We start from the raw sequence: 25,598 nt of genomic DNA, 5'->3' as shown, positions 1-25,598 counted from the left end.
CAGTCAGGTGTGTGAGGGGCGCAGTGGTAATGACGAGCTCTTCTGAAAGGCTGCAGGTTCTAGAGCGTCAAGCAGTCCGAGCAGCCAGGCCGGCCTCGGGCGTCTGCTGACGGCTCAGAGCTCCACGCGGGTTCTGGGTTGGAGTGGGATCTCCGCCGTTCCCGGCCCGGCTGGGCTGCTGCTGAAGGACCCATAAATGGCACAAGGCTCGCGTTTTGAAGGTAAACTGCTTGCAAAAGAGCGGAGAGTTGAGAGGAACCGCGGCTCTCGGAAGCGACGGGATATTCGGGGCGAAGAAGCGGAAGTCCTCCTACACGGAGTGGAAATATAAGCGCGTCATTTCCCCTGAGCGCGGGCTTTAAACCTGCGGCTCGCGGGCAGAGCAGCGTTACGTCATCAGCAGCGCGAGCCATAAAGAGCCGAGGAGGAGAAGGAGTGAGAGAGTGAGAGAGAGAGTGCACCGCTCTGAACCTGGACACGCCGCGGAGTCCAGCCCGACATGGACATGTACGCTCACGAGCTCCACAAGCCCGGACGGTGCGCCTTCAGGAGCATTAAGGTACCGCGGACCGGCGCCGTTACCGGCTGGACGAGCCGCGATAGCAGCATCAGTGAGGGTTGATGGTGGTGGCAGTAACTCGTTATCATAGCTGTTATTTTAGTAATATTATCAAGATTAATATTATTAGTTATTACGTAATGATACTGATCTATTTTTTATCAGCTTTCTTTAGTAGTAATTAGGGCAGTAGTTACATGGTTAATTTAATAATTACTGCTTCTATTAGGACTTCTACTACTAATAATGCTGTAATAAATGCTGTAATACTGCGCTAGTTGCTTTTTATTATTATTATTATTATTATTATTATTATTATTATTATTATTATCAGCAGTTATGTAGTCTGAGGTAATAGTAAAGGTAGGTTTTTTTTGTTTTAATAATGGTGGTAGTAGTATTCAATTTATTATTATTATTATTATTATTATTATTATTATTATTACTGCTAGTAATAATATTTTTACTATGATAAGAAGAATCATGATTAAAAATGCTACTATAGTTGTTTTCTATTTTTATTACTGTTATCAGCTGCTGTTGTTAGTAGTGATAGTAGCCCAGTAACAGAAGTAGTAAGGATTTTAATACTAGCAGTATTGTTATAAATGTAGATGGCTTTAATGCTCTGCTGCTTATTTTACAATAATTACTTTTCTATCATTTTTTTCATTTGTTTTACTGATATTGTTGTTATCAATGCAACAACTGTCACAATTAAAGCCCTTTTCCAGTCCGGGACGGAGCATTTAGAACATTTAGAACCCTGGGCCTGTACAGCAGTGTAAGAGCAGATCTTATCACGTTTTAATTAGCGTGTGATGAGCTCATAAATCAGATCCTGGCTCAGAGCCCTTTATGTAATCTGAGTCGTGGCTGCGGCTGGTCAAGGAGCGTCTCATAAAGCCACGTCTGACCGCAGTTAATGCATCCAATCCATAATGTCACTATGTCTTTATTGCACAGGCAGTTGCAGAACGTTACACAGAACACACAGAGTCGTCTGTTGATTGAACAGGCATGATTTTAAAGGCCTGGTTAGGTGTATTCCAAAGCTTTGACAGATTTATGAGATTTGACTGCTTGGTTGAGCTATAATGGTCTAAAATTAGCAGAGTACGTTTGTAGTGTAGAGGTTTTCAGGTGTTGTCCTTAAATGATGCATCTGCTCCCATATTTCACTTTGTTCCTTCAGGGAGCAGGTACAGGCATAAGCCCAACTCAGGGGACATTGCACAATGTTCATTTGCTCGTCTCATATTTTGGGCTACGTGTTAGCCCCAGACCAGATATGCCTGGAATGTTCTGCTTAGACATAAAAAGTTTCAGTTATGCTGCACGTTTTTTTTCACAATTCCGTGATGTTTTGTGAGACAAATGGCGTGTGGGCTCAATATCTGACCACACGCTTGGGTTTTTGGTCATTTAAATGAGTGTAGTACAATGTTAGAAATGTTAGACTCATTTTTCTCAGGTCTGATGGTTTTAACTGTTAATGTATGTCTTTGTATTGCTGAGTAGCACTGCTGTAAGACTGTAAGCTTTCCTCACCGTCCTTGAGGAGTGAACAGTTTGTGCCTTTCTCAATACAGACTTCATCTGTGTTGCTGGTTCGCTTGTACTTCTCTGTTTTTACAATGATTGATTGCCACTAAACTTCGAACCCCAGCCAAGCATTTTTCTGGCGTTGAGTGAAGGTTCACTTAAATTCAGGTTGAATTAAAGGTGAACTTGCTAACAGATGTCCTGCTTATTGCAAATGTGCAGTAAATCGTGCATGTTATGCATTTGCGGTATGATTAATACAATAATGCTTTCTCCACTGAATCTACTGTAGTGTTGCGTCACTGTAATCCATGGTGCAGAGACAAAACATGCAGCTCATCGGACTAAAAAAGTCTACTAATGTTCTTTGCATTTGGAAGTGCACTAATGCTGTCGTACCTGCCTGTAGCAGCACGACGTTTTCTGAGGGTCACTTTGTTTTCCCACCTCATTTCGGCTGTGAGGTGTTCTGCTCTCTGCATTAGATCACAACCTGGACAAAGTGTCTCATCTACTCTCCAAAACTAACACAGGATGCAGCCTTTAATCCAAATCTCCACTCAAGCTCAAGTGTTGTTTTTCACTGCCAGGCTCTTTGTTGAGCTTCAGTGGGTCTGTTTAGATTCAAGTCAGTGCTAACTGAGGTTGTCCTGCCTCACCACCAGCACCTCGTACACTTCAAACGCTTGCAGAAAGGGTTACGAGTGAGGAGGTGTGCTCCTGTGAATGTGCGTACTACAGTGTTTAGAATCTGTGCCAGAGTCACTTGAGCAAATCAGTGTCAGCAGTTGTGTGTGGCCGTGACAGGTTGTTAGTGTATACATGTTCACTGGGGGATGAGTCAGCGCAGAGACGTGTGGCAGGAGCTGAGGTAGAACACACTGTTCAGTGTGCCAATCCTGATGGATGCTGCTAAAGAAAATCCCTCAGTGTCTAGCTTAAAGCTGGACTTTGCAAGCAGACGAAAATCGTTCTCTGACCACTCCTCAGAGTACAGCATGGATACTGTGACGCATCCAAGTCTTGCTAAATTCACTGAAAGAAATGATTGAGTGCATATGGTGAAAAAATTGCTGATAAGCGAGATTTCAACATTGCATTGTTTGGATTTTCTGTTTGTAAAACGACACCCTTGAAGTACAGAATGGGTGTGCCACGTATTTGGGTTATAGGTCAGGTCTGGGCTGAACCTACCAACAAAAAACTGGTCTTTCTTCCTATGGAAGTGTGACCATTGCTAGAGAAGTGAAGCCAGACCTTTGTCTCCTCTGGCTCCAGCAAACCTTAATTGTACAATTTTGTTTGATTGCTGGCATTAGAAGTAGGGCCCATTCATTTTAGAGGTCACTAGCTGTTCTTCGTTATGAATAACCTAAATATCTATAGCGGCACTGTGCTAGGTCAAGGTTTGGCTTGGTAATAGTCACCTAATACTGCAGAGTAGTGTACACAACTGTCTTGCATCAGAGCTGGTTTGTGAGAAACATGCTGTGCTACAGTTGACTCTGCTTTCATCCTGAGCACAGCGTACAGGAGTGGCTCCTGTATGTTTGATCCAGGAAGCACATCTCCTGCAGCCTGTGAGGGAACAAGCTGAACATGACAAGTAAAACCATGGGGCTCATTCATTGACCGTTCTTAAGGAGAAATTTTGTCTTAAAATCCACTTACACAGTTTTCACAAATATTCTGACATTGACCAGTGTTTTCTTATTTGAGATTTGTTCTTAGGTAAGAATTTTCTTAGAACCTTTCTTAGGAGCAAATTTAAGAACCAACTTAGGAAGATATTGGCGAATGACACCCATTGTAGCAAGAATCGACCTTTATTTAGACATTCAAGCATTGCCTTTACATCTCCTGGAAATCCTAAAGGTGTCCTGCCTGAAGGTTTCCTTTCCCCGGCACGTATAAGCTTTGAAGAGAAGCTTCCGGAAGTGTTCTGGTCGGCCCCTTCCCTTGATTCTTTCTTCTCAGTGGGGCTGTGGATGCACCACAATGGCTGCCAGGAGGGTGCAGAAGATGTGATACATTTGCGCAATGGTAGGCTGCTCTTTGCGCATGACCAAGCTGTCGTCAAAACCAGTGCACCCTAAGCTGGCGCAACTGCATAGTTTGCATAGAGTTTGGTTTGCATAGAGTTTCAGAAACTTCTAATGGGAAACAAGTGTCTCTGAATGTAATACTTCCAACACGGTCCTCATCTTATACTACAACACTCATCCATCTGTTGAAGGAATCTAGTTTGGAATTTCTGGGAAAAAAAAGGAATACACATACACACTCAGAGACATCTTTTTGAAATAAGAAAAGCATTAAACCCAGATTAAAACTGTCATTAGTTTTTCTGACTTCCTCGTAAGCTCTGTGCAGGCCTGCCAGGGCACGATTGCTTGAAAAGAAGATAGATGAAGTATGGATTTCTGAAAATGACTTGTTGGGAAGTATACTGTTCTGATTTTCCTCCAAGGATCTGCAACTCATTTGCACAATCACTTCATTACAATAGAAAATAATCCATGTGGTTTGTGTTCACCCGGGGCAGCTGTGAGTTTGTCATCAACGACGCAGTGAGCGATAAATCCGGGTGTCGTTGCTGTGAGGATCCGCTGTCTTCCAGAAAGATGATCACGTGCTGATGAGCCTGCTGGCTATACGAAAGATCTTTTCGAGTTATTTCTCGACTTCTTCTTTTCCATTATAGAGTTTTCAGTAGTGATGAGGACTGCTTAAGATGCACTTTCTTTCTGGGATCTTGAGACAGTGATGAGTTATGGTCTGTCTCACAAGATGGGCTGCCTGCAGTGTTGCTGTTAGCCTGTCAGAAGGCCTCAGGGAGACTCATAAACATGAGCTGTTTCTGCTTGAGCTTCTCCCGGCAACTGCACTTGAAAGGAGACAGACTTGCTCTTGCACAGCCAGCCTAAATAAAGAACATACCCCTGCTCTGTGTGTACATAACGATTTAAATGGAAAGCCGAATCAAATAGAGTTGCCATTCAAGCGGCTAACAAAAGCATTCGCTGGAGCAGGCCGAGCACAGCCAGCCTATCAAAGCAGCTCCACAAATAAAGACCCCTAGCTGCAAAACAAGGACAACATTTTTAGCAACTGTGTAAAAGCGGCCATTGTGCGCGCTAACAAACCATAAAGCTGAGCTTTAATGGGCTCCTTAGCAGTTCCTGGAGCCGATGGAAAGCTCAGTGCCCACCCCGCCTTGGCTGGCAGCTGGCGGCAGAGAGAAAGACATGGATTTGCTTCTTGTGTTTGGGTAGAAAAGCCAGCCAGAATCTCTACATGTCCCATCAGATTGCCTCATGCTCCTGTGTTCCTCCACAAGCACCTCTCAGGCTCTTCTAGCAGTGTCTTGGGAATGACTGAGATTCATAGAGAAGCTGCAGCATCTCTCTCTTTCTCTCTCTCTCTTTCTCTCTCTCTCTCTCCCTCGCTGAGGGTTCTGGGAACTGATCCAAATTATGAGCTTTGATCTGCACCGCATCTCTGGCGTACGGCCCCCAGAGAGCGAAGCAGAGAAGTGAACAAATGTCTGTAACCCTCAAAGCAAACAAAGCGATCATAGAGCATTGCCTGCACAGTTTAATGTTGCTGACTGCTAAGCGCGGGTCTTACAGCGCACATTAACTCTGAGTGCGCCGGATCAGCTACAGCTCTTCTAGGAAACTCTTTTAGAAGCGTTTTCAGTTGGTCATACTCCTCTTATGAGGACTTTTCCACCCTTCACCTTCAGAGAGTTTCCTCTGTTATCACAGTCTTACTCCAGTAGCCTGTGAAGCCTAAAGATGTAATCGTTCTCCAGACTTGGAGCCAGTCGTGTTTTCAGTGTCTGAATAAAGATAAAGCAGTTTGACTGGATAAATGAAAGCAGAGACACTTTCCATTTTAGGAACGTTAGCTCTAGTGATGAATTTTGCTGTGCTAGCCTTCTGGCCTTCTGTGTTATGTCTGATGGAGTGAATAAGTATTGATGATTCTAGGAATGCTCTTCTTGCTTCCGTCTAGTAGAGAGATTGAATGCTGTCAAAAGATGGAGGAAGTGAGTCTGTGCAACATTTGTTCTCTGTCTGTTCTCTCATTGTGGTTGTTGCTTCAAGTGTAGGCTCAAACTTACCAAGTATTTCTCAGATCTTGCTAACTTACCATGCGCACGTAAGCTTGCTGTGATATCAGTGCAGAAGCTCTTTCTCATAGTCCTCTCATGAGGACTTGCTCAACATTTCCATCCTTCACCTTCGGGGAGTTTCCTCTGTGTTATCAGACAGTCTTACTCCAGTAGCCCATTGAGTCTGATTGAAGACGTAATCACTGACCAGTGTTGCATCCTCTGTGTCTTGGTCGAAGAAAAGTACAAAGCCAGGTCCTTCAACTCATTGGCCTGGAAGTTTCCCAGTTTGACATCCCTGCTGTAAAGTCTATGTCTTACTTTTTGGACAGAGGGTCTCATCTGTTTTGTCCTAAGAAAGGAGGCACGGACAGACTACTGCAGCCGGCTAAGGGATACTGTGCACCAGACAAGAAGTGCTGTGCTGCACCAAGGATTTCTGTTGCTGGACAGCAGATAGTACAAAGTGGCTATGACACATTGGAGGCGCCGCAGAAAAGAACCAATATACCAATGATGGAATATAACTTTCAGTATCATTTAGTGAAAGAAATATTAGATATATGGCCTATGGTGCTTTATCTGGAGAAAGGGTTTAGTCACGTGTCAGAATTGTAACATTTGCTCTGTTTGGCTGAGCTACATGTGAGCTCCTCTCTTTAAGCAGCTCTTTAAGAGCTTCATGTAGTCTGGCATAAATCCATGTTTTTTTTTTGTTGTTGTTGTTGTTGTTTTTTTAAACAATAATGATCATAAGTAATACACATACACACACACATCATCTAAGCCACTTCTCTTTCTGAGTCGCGGGGATAATCTATAAGGATAATCATAGTCAGTAATTAGTGCCCTTGCCATTGTTATTCAAAATAACTACTTTATGGAATGTGAAGTTTGGAGCTACTGAGGCAAAATCTCCATGGGCAGTTGGTACTGCACCAGCAGGGAGTCACAAGAGCGTTGAAGCTTGTGAAATCTTGGTCATCCCACAAACTCCATTCACAAAAGGATCCTAAACAATGGCAGAACCCATATAAAATAACTTTATTATACATGCTGACCAGGAATGTACTTATACCTTCATGTAATAAAATACAATCTGAAAAGGCAGGGACTCAAGTCTGCTTTGCGGTATATCTCTGCATGTGCCTGCTATTATGTTTTATGATTTATGATATGATTTATTCTCTGACATTTTTGTGCTTCTTAAGGCAAAACCGGTTCCACTGATTTTTAAAAATGTATGCGCAATTTAATTACAATGAAAACAAAGTCATTCAGAGCTCATTGTTCATTGTAGAGGAACCTACTGACTCTGATTTCTTTACAGTGGCATTTATAATAATCATTGACATATCTGGAATAAAGTATCGTAAAACAACATCTCAGACATCAGGCAGCATACTCTTGTCCATTTTCAGTAATAACCTTATGTGAGGAAGCTTTTAGAGGCATTCTCCTTAGACCTCCAGTCCCTATCACTACAACTGTGAACAATTCTGACTCTAACTTTTTCGACAGTGGATTGCATTTCACATCAAACCACTCTGAATGACTTTGTTTACATCTCAACCATTTATGTAAGCTGAAAGTTTGGTGGAAAAGTGGAATTTGCCTTTAAGCCATTTAAACATTATACATTACATCATACCCTCAGATAAAATTGCATAACACTCCACACTCTTCAAAGGTCCAAGCACAATAACATATGTCCTACTAAGTCTACTCACTGAGTAATCTGAGCCAGAAGTGAGTCTGAACCTTTTAGTCCTAAAAATAAGGTACTTGTGCTTAATGACAGTAACTGATTCATAGATGTGGCATGTTGTAAACATGGTAAAAGCTTTGTTTCTTATTTTGACTACACATTTGATCAGTATGAGGTTTGTATTGTGTGATGCAATGCACTTCATGTCTCTTATATTCCCCTGCTGTCATTGGTTCTTTGCTGTTTTCCTGACCTGCTCTCTCCTTTTGCAGGTTTTTGTCCTCTGCCAGGGTCTGCTTCAGCTCACCCAATTGCTCTTCAGCGCTTACTTTAAGAGCACCATCACCACCATTGAGAGACGCTATGGCCTTGACAGTCTGTCCACAGGAACCATCTCCTCCCTCCATGAGGTGCAGAAGCCTCCACCAACTCAGCACATAACACCACAGGATCAAAAACCCTAAAACTCAAACCCTTTGCCTGCTTGAGTTCTGTTTCAGGGGATCTTTAGAAAGGTGCCTCGAATGCAGAGGCATTTAGACATTAACCAATGAAATCTTGAGGATCTAGACTTCCTCCCAGTCCAAATTTGATGATGTAGTGAAGCTGAACGTTTGTTTCTGTAAATCTGTTCCTCTCAGCTGTCCGGGTAAAGTAGTAAAGTGTTTTTGGTTTCACTTTTCCAGTGACATTTGTGGTTTCTGAGCAATAGTATGACGGTCATGACGGTAGAGTCCATTCTACCGGGCGCTGACACCACAGATGTCGAAACGTCCTACAGCAGCTTGACAGCGTCATATAGGTTGTAAGAGGAACTAAGGGAGATGTCATAATAAGCAGTACTTAAAGAGGCAGTACTGGGAACTTTTGTCATAACAGTGAGTCATATACCGCGAAAAAAATTTCCACCTGAAAATGAAACGAAATGGAAGGGTCAGTCTCTTGGTTTGCTGTGATGGCTACCAGTAGGGTTAATAAGTGGATCCACACCTCAGTTCCTCACTGCATGGGGAAAGCAGAGCACAGCCTAACATATTTTGTTTTTTGATAAATAATGTAAAATGTATTTATTGAGGTGAATCATTTTTACAGCATCTCTGAAATGTTTTTTTAATGAATGTGTGAACAAAAAGTTTGAAACACACACCTGTGAATTTGTTTGGGGGATGTGGACTCATTGTTTACTTTCAGAGGCTTAGTTGTAGCACAATTTAAATAAAACTATGTATAATTTAGCCTGGCAGCCTCTCACTGTAAGCTGGTCTGGAAATTCTATAACTTATACACAACTCAATTCGCAAACACCACTTATGATGAAAAAAGTGACTTTCAAAACATGAGTCAAGAGGAATATCTATCCGATAATCGTCACATGACGCTGCTATGGGAAAATGAGAAGGTAACCAAAAGCACTAGTTCTAGTTGAGCCTGTAACTATGTCAAAATACTGTCCTACATCACCCATGTTAGATTATTCCTGTGGCCCCCCGTTTGTTGAATAATCAGCCTGCAGTCAAAGGGTTTAATACCTGAATTAGGAAGTGCTGAAACAGAGGCACGGCTGCCCAAGGAATAGTTCTGAGTTTGTAATAACAGAGAGCCTGGAAAATGTTCATGTTGGATGTTGTAGTGAAGACATTGTTATTTGAAAGTCTCTTGGGTTTGTGTCTTGTTGCTTCAGTCATTCCTGATTTTTCATGCTAAACTGCATTTTTCTTGCTGAATAGCAGTTTTTGATCTTGGAGACGTATTATTCAATAACTGCTAGAAGTTATTCATTTACTATTATGAAACTTATCTGTGTGTTATGTAATTATGAGAGTGAAAAACTGAAGCTCGCATACAGAGTTTAAGAGGTTAAGTGATTCAGCAAGATAGCAGATATAATCTGTGCTGTTGTAACTTGTCCCTTTTCAGCAGACAGAGTGATACGTGTTGTGTGTGTGTGTGTCCTGTGTGTAGGTGGGGAATGCAGTGCTGATAGTGTTTGTCAGTTACCTGGGAAGTCGTGTCCATCGCCCTCGGGTCATCGGATTGGGCGGCCTCCTGATGGCCATCAGTTCTCTGATCCTGGCCCTTCCTCACTTCCTGTCCCAGCCCTATACTTATGACTCTGTCCTGAAAGGTAAAGACCACTCTGCACCCACATCTATAGGGTCTAGTATATGTGTTCTACATATTGTACATATATTATCAGTACAGTAGTGTACAAAAATCAGAGACCACGCTTTTATTTATTTAGTTTTCAGTCAAAACAGCCGTTATGTATGAGTTATTCATTTTTTAGTGTCAGAAAAAAACAGGAAACACCACAAAGTCTAATTTCAAGTCTATGGATATCGGTACAGTCTTTTGTGCACCCTACTGCAAATCCAATCTTAAAACCAGGGAAATACAGCTGTGTCCTCCCAACACCAGCTGCTCTCAAAAGTGTCACCGACATTATATTCCCCTGGAAATGGGCCTCCTAACAGCTGTGCAGCACCTGTAAGACCACCCAAACTGTCAGCATCAGATAAACAGCACTTAAAGCTTTCATCTTTGAGAGAGAGGAGAAAATAAAGCCCCATTCTTGCTGCAGATCTGAAAAAAAAATCCACAGGTGTTTCGTTCCATCTTTGCACTGCAAGAACAGAACTCTATGCTATGGAACTGAGAAGATGTGTAGCTGTCGAGAAGTCCTTACTGAGAAAAAAATTATATAGGCACACAAGAAGAATACAAATACAGCCAACTTCAAAAGACAAAAGGTAATTACAAGAAGCATTGAAAAATATCCCTGCACGCCTCTTTAAAACCTGAAAGGAAGTCTTGCATAACATGAAGGCTAGACCAAAGGCAAACGGTGGACAAATATGGTCAGTTATTTAGTTGTTTAGGCTTCTGTGTAATTTTCTGTTAAATGTGTCTTCGTTGTCCCAATCAAACCCATGTATCTCAGGTTTTTTTGTCCTGCATTATTTGAGCACAACAGCTGCCCTTTACATAATTTCATGATTAATAGGCCAATAGAAACGCTGTGAAATCACTTGGAATCAAATCTCTTTACGTAAAGTTACAGTAAAAGTTCAAATGTGTTTTTGCCCTCTCCTGTACGTTTTCATTTTTTTCTTTATTTTGAAAAGAGACAATATTTTAATTTTTTTCTGACCCTGAAAAATGTATAACTTGTATTTAATGGCCATTTTGACTGGAAATTAAATAAACAATAAGGTGACCTCTGGATCATTCTACTGAATTGGTTCCATGTCAGAGCTGAAGACATTTCAGACTGACTTGGTGTTTAGGCTAAAATTCTTTTGCTTTAAAAGACCATATATAACTTACTCATGTTTATTTTATTAAACAAATTAAACAAATAATCAAACATTCTGTCATTTTGTCACTACCTAAACACCTACCAAATGTTTTGATTTTGACCATTTTAGCTCATTTTGAGCTCAAAATCGTTTGCCAGTACACTAGAAAACACAGCTTTGAACAGTTGCATGAAATCATATTTTTATTACAGCTCTAAAGAAGCTTAAGTCTCCTTAATTGTAGAATTAGTTGTTTTTCAAGTGTGACAGTTCTCATTGTTACACATTTTGGGACGCATTTTCTTCAAAATGTGGGTTGCTTCCTTAGGTGTTTGTGTTGGCCACCTCACAGTATAAACCACCCTATCGTTGCTGTCAGAAGAAAACCTTGTATCTCCATTTTTGGCATTTTTCAGTTTTTGACCTAATTTGAAAGTATCCATTACTCTTTACATTGTTTGTAAATTTAATGATGAATGGCCTAAAAGAAATGACCCAAAATGACATGGGAAAAATTCTGGTTCCATTGACTTGCATTAAAAGTGAAGTATGTTTTTCCCTTCTCCTGTAAAGTCACTATTTTGGAGATACAAGGTTTTCTTTCGACAGCAGCGATATAAAAGCTTTTGTATATGTTTAGCTTATTACTATCTGAATAAATGTGTTGAGATTGAAAAATAGATCATACTGTAATCCTTCAGTTTCGAGGTTCTGAAGTTTTTTTTTAACTGAACAAACTTGTTAGAATGGTCCATATATATAACAAATGGAACATATTATTATTATTATTATTATTATTATTATTATTATTATTATTACATGTAGACCCTTGTATATAATCCATACATAAAAATGATTATTACATATAAGTGCTTATATAATACGTATGGGAAGTATGTACGACCTCACATCCTGAAACATGATAAAGCAAGTCTGTCTGTGTATGACAGCGCACTTGCCCCTGTGCGTGTTTTTAATATTGTTTTGTACAGAAGACAGACCCCTGGGCCCTGAACTCATAAAAAACCCCATTTCATCAATTTGTTGTAAAAAGACTCAATGTCTTCTGTTTAAAGAAGATTAGGCATAACAAGGTGGGGGTTTCTAATAACATTAACTGCTGATAATAATCGTTGTAAACAGGACAGCGACCTTATACTTTGCACTGTACAATAGCAACAGGAAGTTGCTTCAGGGCCTCTGCACCGCTGCAGATTCATCTCTGTTCTCTTTGTGTCAGTCTGGAGACGTGAGAAATGACCTCAGCAGACAGCAGGAGATTCAGAAGGGTTTAGAACAAATAAGATTGGAAATTAAGCAGACAGAAATATGAAGAATATGAAGAGCAATGTCTGGGTACGGGGAGACGGGGCGAGAACTGTGGAGAGGAGGAAGCATGTACTGAGGCAGAGAGGAGGAGATTGTACAATAAAGCTGGGGGTTTGAAGGCAGTACACTTATGGCCTGCGGGTGTTGTGTACAAACCGGCATTAGCTGGAGCACATTAATCTCTGCACACTTGAACAAAGCAGGGTAGATTAGAGTTATCTTCCCGGCATTTCATTTAGCATCTTCTCCCACCCTTCCTCTTCCTCCACCCTCTCCACACATGCTGTGACCTGACTCTACGCAGGGGAATATCAAAATCACAAAAGACGTCAAAGTGTTTACACTAGTCATTAACCCCCCCTTGGCTTACTCAGTCCTTAAATAATACAGCAAGGGTTTGTCTGGTCCTGGAGGGCCATTGCCCAGCACAGTTTGGTGATTTACCTGCTCAAACACAACTAATTACATTCATCTGTTTATTGCCAGGTTTAGTGGCTGTTTGAGTAAGGAAAAATCCTAACTGTGCTAGACACGGGCCCTCCAGGACTGGAGTTATGCACCCCTGTAATAGAGTAGGATCTTAACTCTTGAAGGCTTATTTGGTTTTTATTATACGTCTTATAGTTAAAGGAATACTCCAGTGTGGATAACACTAATCTATGCTGGCCACATCTGCTTTGTATGCTGCCACAGACTATAACTCTGCTACAGCACCTGCATATTGGCTTCTATAAAAAGCAGGTTACACGGAAATGTTTCATAATTATTGTCTGTACTAAAGGCCTGTATGCTACAGATGCAGCCGATTAGAGATTAGACTGAAAGAATTTGTAGAATTCTGTTAATCTTGCACTGTCAGTTGCAAATTGCAAACAAATGACATGCTTTTTGAAAGTACACTATATTGCCAAAAGTGTTCCCTCGTCTGCCTTCAACACACATATGAACTTCAGTGAGATCCCATTCTTTAAACATAGGGTTTAATTTGATGTCGGCCCACCCTTTGCAGCTGTAACAGCTTCATCTCTTCTGAGAAGGCTTTCCACAAGGTGTCGGAGTGTGTTTGTGGGAATTTTTGACCGTTCTTCCAGAAGCACATTCATGAGGTCAGACACTTATGTTGGATGAGAAGGCCTGGCTCTCAGTCTCCGCTCTAATTCATCCCAAAGGTGTTCTGTCAGGTTGAGGTCAGGACTCTGTGCAGGCCGGTCAAGTTCTGCCCCATCAAACTCGCTCATCCACGTCTTTATGGATTTTGCTTTGCTGGTGCGCAGTCATGTTGGATCAGGAAGAGGCCATCCCCAAACTGTCCCCACAAGGGTGGGAGCATGAAATTGTCCAAAATCTCTTGGTGCTGAACCATTAAGAGTTCCTTTCACTGGAACTGAGGGGCCGAGCCCAAGTCCTGAAAAACACCACACCATAATCCCCCCTCCACCAAACTTTACACTTGGAACAATGCAGTCAGACAAGTACCGTCTCCTGGCAACCGCCAAACCCAGACTCATCTATCAGATTGCCAGATGGAGAAGTGTGATTGGTCACTCCAGAGAACACGTCTCCACTGTTCTAGAGTCCAGTGGCGGCGCTTTACACCACTGCATTCAACGCTTTGCATTGCGCTTGGTGATGTATGGCTTGGATGCAGCTGCTCGGCCATGGAAACCCATTCCATGAAGCTCTCTACGCTGTTCTTGAGCTGATCTGAAGGCCTCATGAAGTTGGCGAGCTCTGTAGTGATTGACTCTGCAGAAAGTTGGCGAGCTCTGCGCTCTATGCCTCTCAGCATCCGCTGACCCGACTCTGTCATTTTACATGGCCGACCACTTTGTGGCTGAGTTGCTGTCGTTCCCAATCGCTTCCACTTTGTTATAATCCCACTGACAGTGGACTGTGGAATATTTAGTAGTGAGGAAATTTCACGACTGGACTTGTTGTACAGGTGGTGTCCGATCACGGTACCATGCTAGAATTCACTGAACTCCTGAGAGCGACCCATTCTTTCACTAATGTCTGTAGAAGCAGTCTGCAGGCCTAGGGGCTCGGCTTTATACACCTGTGGCCATGGAAGTGATTAGAACTCCTGAATTCAATCATTTCGATGGGTGAGTGAAAACTGTTGGCAATGTAGTGTAAGTGAAAATAAGCGAACACATCTTCTACAGAGAATAAACTTTAATATGACATTTTTCTGTAAATATTAGAGCTTTGATTTATTTGCTGAGATTAATGTATTGGTCAACATAACTTTTGCACAGGCCACATTTTTGTGTTGTATTTCCCCAGTATTTTAAATTCAGCAATTACACAGTAACTGTACATTAAAAAAAGAGAGAAAATAAAAAAATGTCATTTGTCCAGGGGTATTCAAACATTGGGCTATGACTGCATAGCTTAGTTAAAATTGTTATAATAGTAATAATAAATTCACATGATATTATATAATTAACAATCACAATAACAACTTAATTAATAGACAAAATTGACATTTTATGACAACCTTTGTTTTGTCATAGAAATAATTTCATAGAAACCTAATTAAATTTTTAAATGTAGTATTTTGATGTAATGTAATGTAATAATTTGATAATTAAAAAAATTGGCATAATAAACTACACATTCTTTTAAACTTTGATGAGAAACAGATGTAAGATTTATCAGGGGGTGGCGTCAGGTAGAGAGGGGTCTTGCTTTTCAAGATTTTCTATTTTGTGCTATAAAGCCAAATTTGACTGCTCTTCCAGTTTATTTCTCCTAATTAAGTACAGATTTATGTATCATCCTGTACACACTGAACTCATGCACTGATGTGCTTTAGCATTACAGTAGATGGACACTTCTCTTAAGGGTAGCATTTCCACTATTCTCCCCTACTAGTTGTATTTTATTTTATATATATATATATATATATATATATATGTATATATATATATATATATGTATATATATATATATATATATATATATACATATATATCTAATATACACATACACACAAATATATTATTATTTTATATATTTTTTGTTCTTATTATTAGGGTCCAAGCACACAAGTAGGACCCTATTGTTTTTCTTAGAGTTTTTCTTATTCTTATTCTTTTTCTCTGGTAAAACGAACCGCCCAGACCAAACCGTAAGTCCTACAGACATGAAACTTGGTCAATAGGTAGTAGTCCCTCCCGCGCGACATGAGCCCAATCGGCCTAAAGGTGCCACTATTGTGCAACACAACGCGTTTGGCCCTTTAACTCCTCCCCCAGATTTTCGACTGACAAGACACATTTTTTCCCTGAGTCTATAGGTCCAACAAAACAACTTTATAATTTGGACCATTAAGCTCCCCAATTTGTTTTAGCTAATTTGCATAATATGCAAAAACTCCTTTTGTTAACTAGTCCTACAATTATAGCATAAGCATAAGTAATTAGGGGGCACTGTAAATGCTTAATATGCCTAAATAGGACTGGAGGTTGGGGAACTGGCCCTGTACCCGGAAGGTCGCCGGTTCGATCCCGAGCGCCGACAGTCCATGACTGAGGTGTCCTTGAGCAAGACACCTAACCCCCAATTGCTCGCTGGGCACCATGGATAGGGCTGCCCACCGCTCTGGGCAAGTGTGGTCACTGCCCCCTAGTGTGTGTGTATTCACTAGTGTGTGTATGTGGTGTTTCACTTCACGGATGGCTTAAATGCGGAGGTGGAATTTCCCCGGTTGTGGGATTAAAAAGTATCACTTAAAGACTACAGCTTATTACACCAAGGTCAAAAGGTCAATCTGAATAAAACTCAGTGAACATCTTTGCTGGAGGTCCCTGATCAAATTTCATAACATGTGGAGACCTTTGGACCAATTCTGACCCACTTTCCCTGAGGTCCTTTTTGCAAAAGGGGCCCCTTTGAGTGCACTGGGTCTCATCATGTCATGATTATCAAAGACTTTAACATAGAGAAACAAAATACTTTGCAAAGTTTACCATTTCTCATGTTCTCCTTCAAACCTGTGTAGATCAGTAAATTGAAACATAAACATAAATTAGATTTAAAGCCCCCTCCTCATAATTCATGAAAAATGAAGGCCTGTTGATGAACTCAGACTTGTTCTCAGCGTCTCTGCCTCGAAGGCCCAAACTGTATTAGACCTTATTAAACCTATTTGGCTCAAAGTGCTTGAGAGCTTCTTGCTGTTGATTGTGAGCAGACATCATTTAAAAATAAAGGTATTAATTAATAACCATAATATTATATAATATTAATAACCAGGTATTTGGTGTAGAGTGCCTGGACTGATTTGTCTATTTCTATACTGCAGCGAGCAGGCAGGACATGTGCAATTATCACACCCTGCCTGAGAATGCGTCCACTGCTAGGAGTTGTGGTAAGCAGGACAGTCACATGCTTGTGGATAACTCTAAGCTGTGGGTGCTCATGGCCACCGCCCAGCTGCTGTTCGGAATCGGTTCCGTCCCAATCCAACCCTTCGGAATCTCATATGTGGACGACTTTGCTGGGCCTGGAAACTCCCCTCTGTACATCGGTAAGGCTGTTTTGAAATTTTGAATGAAATTTTAGCAATTGTCTATTCTTGAATAGCTTTCCTAAAGTGCAAGGCAAAAGTGGCCAGATTGGCTTATTAGCCATCTTGCTTCCTGGCTATGTTGGATTAATAGTGAACACTGGCTACACTGTTGAAATGATGTGCTACATTTTTGTGTGCTCACCCAAATACTAATCAACCTTATGCACCCAATTCTAAAGTGCCAATGGCAGAAAGAAATGTTCTCTTGCAATGGTTTTGCATTCCCTTGCAGGCATTTTCAGTTCCCTTGCAAATTTCATTGCATTTGCAAGGAAATGCAAAACGAGTGTGGGGGAATGCAATTTTTTTAACCTAGTCCCATTAGGGGCTCCTAATGGACACATTCTACTTGCTATGGAAATCTAATAAGTGTGGAAAAGTCTAGCATTCCTAAATAATTGCAGTCATCTCAAATAATTGCAAGCATCTCATACAACTTGATATGTGATAATTGTGAAAGGCCTATAGATTAATAACTAGCAGCTGGGGGGGACTTTGCTATTGGTTTTATAAGGTTTTTTGGGTTGTTTTTTTTTTTTTTGACATGTGTTAGTGCTACGTCTCTCACACTGCTGTGTTTTATTCTTCCAGCCATTCTTTTTTCTGTTGCTGTGTTTGGGCCTGCCTTCGGCTACCTCATGGGTTCTGTTGTTCTGCGCATCTATGTGGACGTGGACAGAGCTGACACAGGTATAGGGTTTTCAGTAGAATAATCCTCCATTCTTTTGGTTTAATCTTCTGAGCCCTGGCCCTTCTGTACATTTTTTGCTTTTTTCTTGCTGTAGCACATCTGGTGACATGAAGCAAGTTAGACTAGACAGAACAGTACAGAAGACACAACAGTGTAGAATATGCCGTGGCTGGGAGTGGTTATCACTGGATCAAATCCATATCAGTGTTATTGTGAGAAGACCTTGTATTTAAGAACAGATAACTTCATAGAAAAAGAAACATATAGTGAAAAAAGTTTAATTTTCCTCCCTTATTCTTTAAATAACATTCAATGTCTAACCTTGAAGTCCATAAATGGACACTCAGCAGCAAAAATAGCTGTTTGGCATTATTTGTATTTGTGATGTCACTAAAACCAACACATTTACTCACAATATATCTACCTATTTAGCCTTTGGCTGTTTAGCCCCACCCTTTCACATTGAATTATAAGGAGTGCTTCAGCCTGAACTGCTTTTGGAATAAGCTGCAATACAGGGCAGCCAATCAGAACAGAGGTCATTAACATATATCAGTCTTAAAGACACAGTAACAATAACAGGCTGTTTAATTCTAAAAAGAGACTGGAAAATGGTCATATAAAAGTAAATTATGAATGTTTTAGGTATATAAATGCATACAAGTATAGACATTAGGGGAAGACATAAAATACAGTAATGTAGGATACAGTCTGGTCTGTCATGAAACGTGTACAGTTTAAAAAGGCACACTGCAAAAAATTATACCTTAACAAGTGAAAACATCTTAAATCTAGGCAATGTATCTAATATTTCTCATTATGAGATCCTTGTTTGTTGTATGTTCAGTCTTGTAAGATTGAAAATTATTACTATACATTTTTTATGTTGCAAATAATTTGATCTTATTTCTTGAAACAAGTGAAATAATCACATTCACTTGAAACAATACTTAAAATAAGTAAAAACGCATAGAAACAAGTTGAATAATCTCATAATATTCCTAGAGCATCTCATAATGAGAATTATTAGATATATTGACTAAATTGAAGGTGTTTAGAGTTGGAAATGATTTAATCTTAATTCCCCAACTGTTCTCCATTTCTTTCACAGCAGGAGCCAAAGAGCTGAGCGTTACTGACCCTCGCTGGGTTGGCGCGTGGTGGATGGGTTTGCTGATCTCTGCAGGGGGATTGGCTCTCACCTCTCTTCCATACTTCTTCTTCCCAAAAGCCATGCATGTTGAGAATGTGAGTGCTGCTATTATGATCATAATAACTATATCTGCTCCAGATGTAGTTTATCTACTGTAGGTATAGCGTCTGTTTTGCTCCTCAGATGCGTACAGCTACAGCAATCGACTAAGTATGTGAAATATTTAATGTCTTTAGTGCGTCACGCTCATAACCTGCATATTAGTTTCATAGGAGTATCAGAATCTTTTATAGTAGTTCTTGAATAATAAGATGTTTGACAGGTCATATCATCTAATAACCAAACATTATTATTTTTTAAGTAAAAGAGTAAAAGAGTTTAATCTGTTTTGTAAACATTTTTAAAGTTTCAAAGTGTCCACTTAGTGAAATCAATATTTACATATCGCTGTTGTCGGAAGAAAACCTCATATCTCCAGAACAGTAACTTTCCAGGAGAAGGAAAAAACCTCCTTTACTTGTAATGTAAATCAATGGAACCAAACTTTTTTCCAAACTCTTGGTCTGTTTTTCATGAAATTTACACACAGTGTAAAGGCCAACAGGCATTTCTAAATTATGTTAAAAACTGAAAAATGACAAAAATGGAGATACAAGGTTTTCTTCCGACAGCAGCGATATTTGTATACATTACACATGCAATAAATATCAATGCTGTATTATGATTAGTACTACCTTTTCAAGAAATGTGCTTTTCATTGTACAGTACATCAGCTGTTATACTTCACAAAAACACATTAGCCTGAACTGCTTTTTAAACAAGATTAATTGCAGGGCAGCCAATCGGAACAGAGATCATTTACATATAGCACGATCCACAATAAATTCTCACAAATGTCCAAAATGGACCTTGAGAAATGTAGGACATGGATATTTTAAGCATAATAAGTCTGATGTTTAATGTACCTGTGGGTACAGTCTTGAAGAGAAATGTGCCACAGATGTGGACACAGACATTTTTGGTTCCCTAAAGAACCTTTTGGTGGTGGTCTCTTTAAAGCAATATTTTGGTAATTGCAACGTGAAGAACCTTTTTAGTGATTAAAGAACTTTTTGAATCCACATAATGTAAAGGTTACATAGAAATAAAAGTGAATATATGTCAAGAACCTTTCAGGAACCTTTATTTTCTAAGAGTGTAGTTGCTTCTTCCTCAAAATGGTCTGAGTTGAAGTGTAAAGCCTTGGTTGTTGTCATTTCTGCGAATGACAGGTTGCCATTTTCATGAATTTCGTTCAGAATGTTGTTCAACATGTTAAAAAAAAATTGTTGGAAAGAAAAATGCCTGAAGCCACCTGGGAATGCTGGGTGTTTAGAGTTGGAAATGTTGGAAACTGCTTTCAAAACACGGATGTTTCACTTCCTTACTTTGTCTTTTTGCAGGAGATTGGAAGTGAGGATGAAGTTTTGAAGGACAACCGCAAGAATTCTGATGTCTCCATGCTGGCTTTCCTCAAAAGTAAGCCCACTTCTCTTGTACAGGCAGCTTGTATTGTAGCCCCATAGCGAGCTTGGCCACTCTCATAAACCAAGCGGACAAGGACAGTTCAAACAAAGCTGCTGATGATTTCCAGCACACTTCAGTGATTTGACTCGGGCGTTGGGGTTGTGAGCAGTGTTGTGTTCATTATTTAGTCAGTTTGATTACAGAGTATCAGCCACCCTGCCTGTCTCTTTCCTCTTGACTCATGCAGCCTGTTCAGTGTATTACTGTAACAGGATCTGACGAGCTCTTTATGAGTTTACGAGTCCCGAGGGAACGATCTGTTGTCCTTAGTCTGTGTGCGCTCACATTTTGCCGTACTTATGTGTTTGTACCTGCATGTATCTACACTGGAACACCTGCGTTTACGTACACAGTCCATCTGGGAACAGATCGCCTGCTTTTGAAATTTAGCTTTATGTAGAGATGGAATCACACTAGTAAATCAGACCAATCAGCGCTTCAGTAAATTGAGCTCATGATGTAATTGATGATATTAACGAGTCTCTGTGGCGGCTGTGAAGGTGTCAAGGAAAAATACGAACCCAAGAAATTCTTGTTACTTTTTATTGTTTTTCTGTTTATCTGAATTATGAATGTGACTTTATTCTAATGTATATTGTGGTAAACTCACTGCTGAGGTCAGTTGTTTAAACATTTGCTTAGATGCCTAAAACTTTCACACAGTGATGTTACTGTATAGCACTGTACATTTTATGTCCAAATGTTTCTAGACATCTGCTCATCCAATGTTTCTGCTGAAGTGAATCTTATTAATAGGGAGTTTGTCCCCTCTTTGCTGCAGTAAGAGCCTCTATCACTCCAGAGAACGCAGTTCCACTGCTTCGCAGCCCAAAGGTTGAGGCCATTTATCCCTTTTGCTGATGCTTGGTACTGGGTGACCTTAGACTCATGTGTGACTGCTCCAGAACTTCCACACAAGCTACAAGCTACTTGCACTCAATTGACCTCCTGTTTGTGTGTCTGTGTGTTTCCTGCTCAGTGTTTCCACGGCTGTTTGTGCAGTTGTTGCTGAGTCCGCTCTTCTTGCTACTGGTTCTGACTCAGTGCTGTTTCTCCTCTGTGATGGCTGGACTTGCCACTTTCCTCAACAAGTTTCTGGAGCGACAGTATAGCACCTCTGCCGCATACAGCAGCCTGCTGATTGGTTAGTAACTGCATCACTGCATGACACTCATATCGGCTTTGTTTAATTAAGCCACGTCTTTCCGTTTTATCAAACAGAATTGAGCTGGCAATTGAACAACCTGCTTAATATTTTAGGATTACCAGCATCCAGAGAAGTGGTCTAAATCAGGGATGGGACAGCTACCTGTTTTAATTGGTATACTGTAGTGTAAAACTCAATAATAATCAAAACATTTCAAATTTTAATGATGCTGAAAACTGGATGCGATTACATGAGTCACTTTGGGAGTAAAAAGCCACTGCTACAGTCTTTCCGCGAAGCATGTGTCAGAACAACACATTTGCATAGCCGTAATTGGGACCATAAAGGAAGGAGTGCTGGAAATCAAATTTATTTAAAATGTATTTGAGTTTATTGGTGTCATTTCCTGTGGAAATTCCAATGTGTATTAATGCTTTCTAAACATGTTCAATGTGTTTATACAATGCAACGGTTACTAGATAGTTGGCACTGTGATCATTTTGATCGCTCTTATTGTTATAGGACATTTTGTCAGTGGGTCAGGATGCTATGTCTCTGGATGTGTGGTTACACAGTTTCTGCTCTTTATAATCTGACTGCATTGTCATGGCTGAATGTTCATTTTGTCCTTGCAGGTGCTGTGAATCTGCCGTCCGCGGCTTTTGGGATGTTACTGGGGGGTGTGATCATGAAGCGTACAGGCCTGTCACTCAAAGCCATCCCTCGATTCTCCGTAGTGTTCCTCTCTATCTCAGTGCTTCTCTGTATCCCACTCTTCTTCATGGGCTGTCCCACCCAAACTGTGTCTGGTGTTTACCACAATAAAGAAGGTAACAGGTGAGCAGCAGCCTTCTGATAATATAAACCTTGTCTAACCAAATAATTCCCTGGCCAGGCTTGGAGCACCTTCATCCTGCACATTGTAGTGTTTCTCCTGCTCTAACACACCTGACACACCTAACGCCCATGTTATACACTCTTGCAGTTTAAAGAGTTAGGAAGCCCTTTCAGAGTGAAAGCAGGTAATAGAAATGTTAGAACAGGGAAAACATTATATATGCAGGACAGGATTACAAAATTGATATGTCATAAGTCGTCTACATGGGATCCTGGTAAAGTCACTGATGCAGGTAGTCTTTTGGCACTAATTTATTTGAGCATATTTTTAAGTTTGATTGCTTAAGAAAATAAAGTTTTCTAAATTTTTAACTAAAAAAAATCAAAACTTATGCAACAGCAGTTTTTGCGGGAAATTGTTAGTCCATATAGCATCTTTATCACAAAGAATTTTTCAAAAGGGAGTTTGATTTTATCACTTGCAGCTTGTTTCGATTAGCTACATGTGAGAAATCTTGTAAATGAAATTGAGCAGCCATGTAAGCTCCCTGTCATCAGGAAATCACTAGTTCAATCCCTCACAATGCCACAGTCATCCGGTAGATACTGGGAGTCCAGGAGACTGTAATTGTCCTAGTTCTGTCTGGGAGGGGGTAGGAGGGCCCTCCCTCTCACCCCATCATTTACTGTGATGCTAATGTGGGCATCTGTCAACCAACATTGGCGGAATTGTCTAATGACGTTGCGTTAGCAGCAGTTTCACATGCTTAATTTCACATTATACACCCAGCTTCATAGCGTTGATAGATTGATGGGGGAGACCTAACTAGTGGTGACTGGGGAAGAAATGGGTTTATATATATATATATATATATATATATATATATATATATATATATATATAGGGTCTAAAGTGGTGGCATCTGCCAACCAGTGTGAACATCAGATTCACTAAATAACTGATCAAAGTGCCTGGGCAGTATGTGATTTGAGCATATCAGATCCACTGGCCATGATTATATTATGTATTCCTGATACAACTTGTTAAAGGTTTCCACAAAACCAACAATTCTTCATCAGTTGTTCAACAAAGGAGCAATCTGCAGTTTCTCTGAATGGATCTTTGTAAGAGCTGCTGCTCTGTTCAGGTAGAAAGAAAGCTCTAAGTTTCTAAAATACATTATAAAGGCAGACAATGCAATACTAACCATTTTATGTAAAACTGCAAATTGCCTTTAATCCAATGCCATGTGAACAAAGAGGTTTTCAATGACTGGCCTTGTTTACTGAGAAACCACTAAACATTCTGCAGAGCGTTTTGACTGTATAACCAGCTGCAAACGTTCCCTCATAAGACTCATGAGTGGAGAGGATAATGTTATTTACAGGCCTAAGGATTTACAAACACTGGAGTTTACACAGAAAACTGCGCTCAGTGCTGACATAAAAGCCAGGCCCCGCAGAACACACAGTTACAGAGACAATTAACAGAGCTTTCTTTTATTTATTTTATTTATCCATTGTAGTGTTTTGTTTTGCTTTTCTGCGTTTAACTGAAATAGTCACTGATTTATGACATTCAGATGAAGTAAGCTCATGAAAAGCTAATGAAAGGCTACTCTTATTCCATATTTATTTGAATTCCTCTTTTTGATAAACAGCAATTTCATGAGATGTTCCTTTAGGCTCCTTGTAGTGCTATCCGCAGTGTCTCGGCTCTGGGGAGTTTCAGAGCAGAGATATGGGAAAGCGTTTTCAGTTGGGAGTTTTAGTATTAAGCAACAAATTCCATGCTGTGTTTTTCCAGTTAACTGGGTAGCATAGATAATTGACATCAAGCAGAACATGTCTTGAGGAAATCATGACTAGTGGACAGATGATATCATCACAGATAGAGCTGCTTTATCTAGAGCTGCTGAACTAACTTCAGCGGTGTATCGCTTGACTGCATCAGTCAAAAATAAATCAGGTTTTCCTATAAAGTATAAATGTTTTGTTCTGACAATGTATGGAAGCCACACACACACACATCCCTTACTTTGTGTCGAGATGCACCGTTGGCCTGTCTGTAGGTGCCCCATTCGTGGTTCCAGCGTTCCAGCCATCTTTTTGCACTCTCTTTGTACTGTTGTTCTTGTTTCTGTTCTGTTTCTTCTGTGCGGGTCGACCCACGGGGGTTGGGTTCCTCGGACTGAGCCTTGGTCCCTTCTAAGGTTTCTTCCTCTTAAAGGGAGTTTTTCCTTACCACTGTAGTCACCACAAAATTGGCTTCACTGTGGTGATGCTCATAAGAGGCGTGGACCTGTTTTTCTGTAAAGCTGCTTTGTGACAACCTTGTTGTAAAAAGCGCTATATAAATAAACTTGAATTGAATTGAATTGAATTACTTTCATTCTTGTTAACTGTGTATGAAGTTCTATGTCCACTGTGGTTGGAGAGTGACCATGCCTTTCTTCTGCTGACGTCCTACAGGTCTACAGAACTGACTTGCAACACCAACTGCGCCTGTCACATAAGTTTCTTTAACCCAGTATGTGGAGCTGACAACATCGAGTACATTTCACCCTGCCATGCTGGCTGCACCAACTATACCCTGGACTCCAGCGGCTTGCGAGTCCAGGTGGGAGGCCTGAATCTCTTTAGCCTGCAAAACAACCTACTAAGTCAGAAACCCTCTAGAAGACACTTAGTCTTGGTTTTGTTTGTGGCTGCTCATTAGTCAAGCTGTAATGCTTTTTAAGCTTGGACCCTGAGGTACGAGTTACGACTATAGATTTCATTCTGTTGGAGCTCGTTTAATTCATCAGTGTTGTTGAGTGGTAACTTGTAAAGGTCAGCAAGACTGAAGAAAGCAAGTGGCGGAGCGCGGTCCATTGACTAATCGATGGCCAAGTCCAATTGATCCCTAATTAGCCATGTACACAGGAGGAAACACTTTAAGTGGAGCTGAAAAAGAAAGCTTAAATTGTTACATCTTGTAAATAAATTAGTTGAGGAGCTACAGGACAGGCTGTTGGTATAAAATTCATATTCATTTAGCCTGTCTGATACCCAGAGGCCACTATAAT

General features: G+C 40.5%; 1 protein-coding gene across 2 annotated transcripts in view; it reads left to right on the top strand.

The window, feature by feature from the left end:
* The first annotated feature begins 384 nt into the window (after positions 1-384).
* slco2a1 (solute carrier organic anion transporter family, member 2A1) overlaps positions 385-25,598 on the top strand; it is a 30,409-nt gene continuing 5,195 nt past the window's right edge. The window contains exons 1-10 of one of the 2 annotated variants that reach the window (XM_017698006.2): positions 385-559; positions 8,205-8,342; positions 9,895-10,057; positions 16,870-17,094; positions 17,728-17,826; positions 18,942-19,075; positions 20,423-20,498; positions 21,526-21,690; positions 22,329-22,530; positions 25,003-25,150. In XM_017698006.2, the coding sequence (XP_017553495.1) occupies positions 500-559; positions 8,205-8,342; positions 9,895-10,057; positions 16,870-17,094; positions 17,728-17,826; positions 18,942-19,075; positions 20,423-20,498; positions 21,526-21,690; positions 22,329-22,530; positions 25,003-25,150 (1,410 nt within the window). In that variant the 5' untranslated portion in view covers positions 385-499. Of the gene's footprint in view, positions 560-8,204; positions 8,343-9,894; positions 10,058-16,869; positions 17,095-17,727; positions 17,827-18,938; positions 19,076-20,422; positions 20,499-21,525; positions 21,691-22,328; positions 22,531-25,002; positions 25,151-25,598 lie in introns of both variants that reach the window. The other variant, XM_017698005.2, reaches the window with a different exon arrangement.

This window comes from Pygocentrus nattereri, chromosome 26 (assembly GCF_015220715.1).
Source record: "Pygocentrus nattereri isolate fPygNat1 chromosome 26, fPygNat1.pri, whole genome shotgun sequence".
NCBI lineage: Eukaryota > Metazoa > Chordata > Actinopteri > Characiformes > Serrasalmidae > Pygocentrus > Pygocentrus nattereri.
Note: the sequence above shows the minus strand (reverse complement) of the source record. Positions and strands in the feature narration are given on the sequence as shown.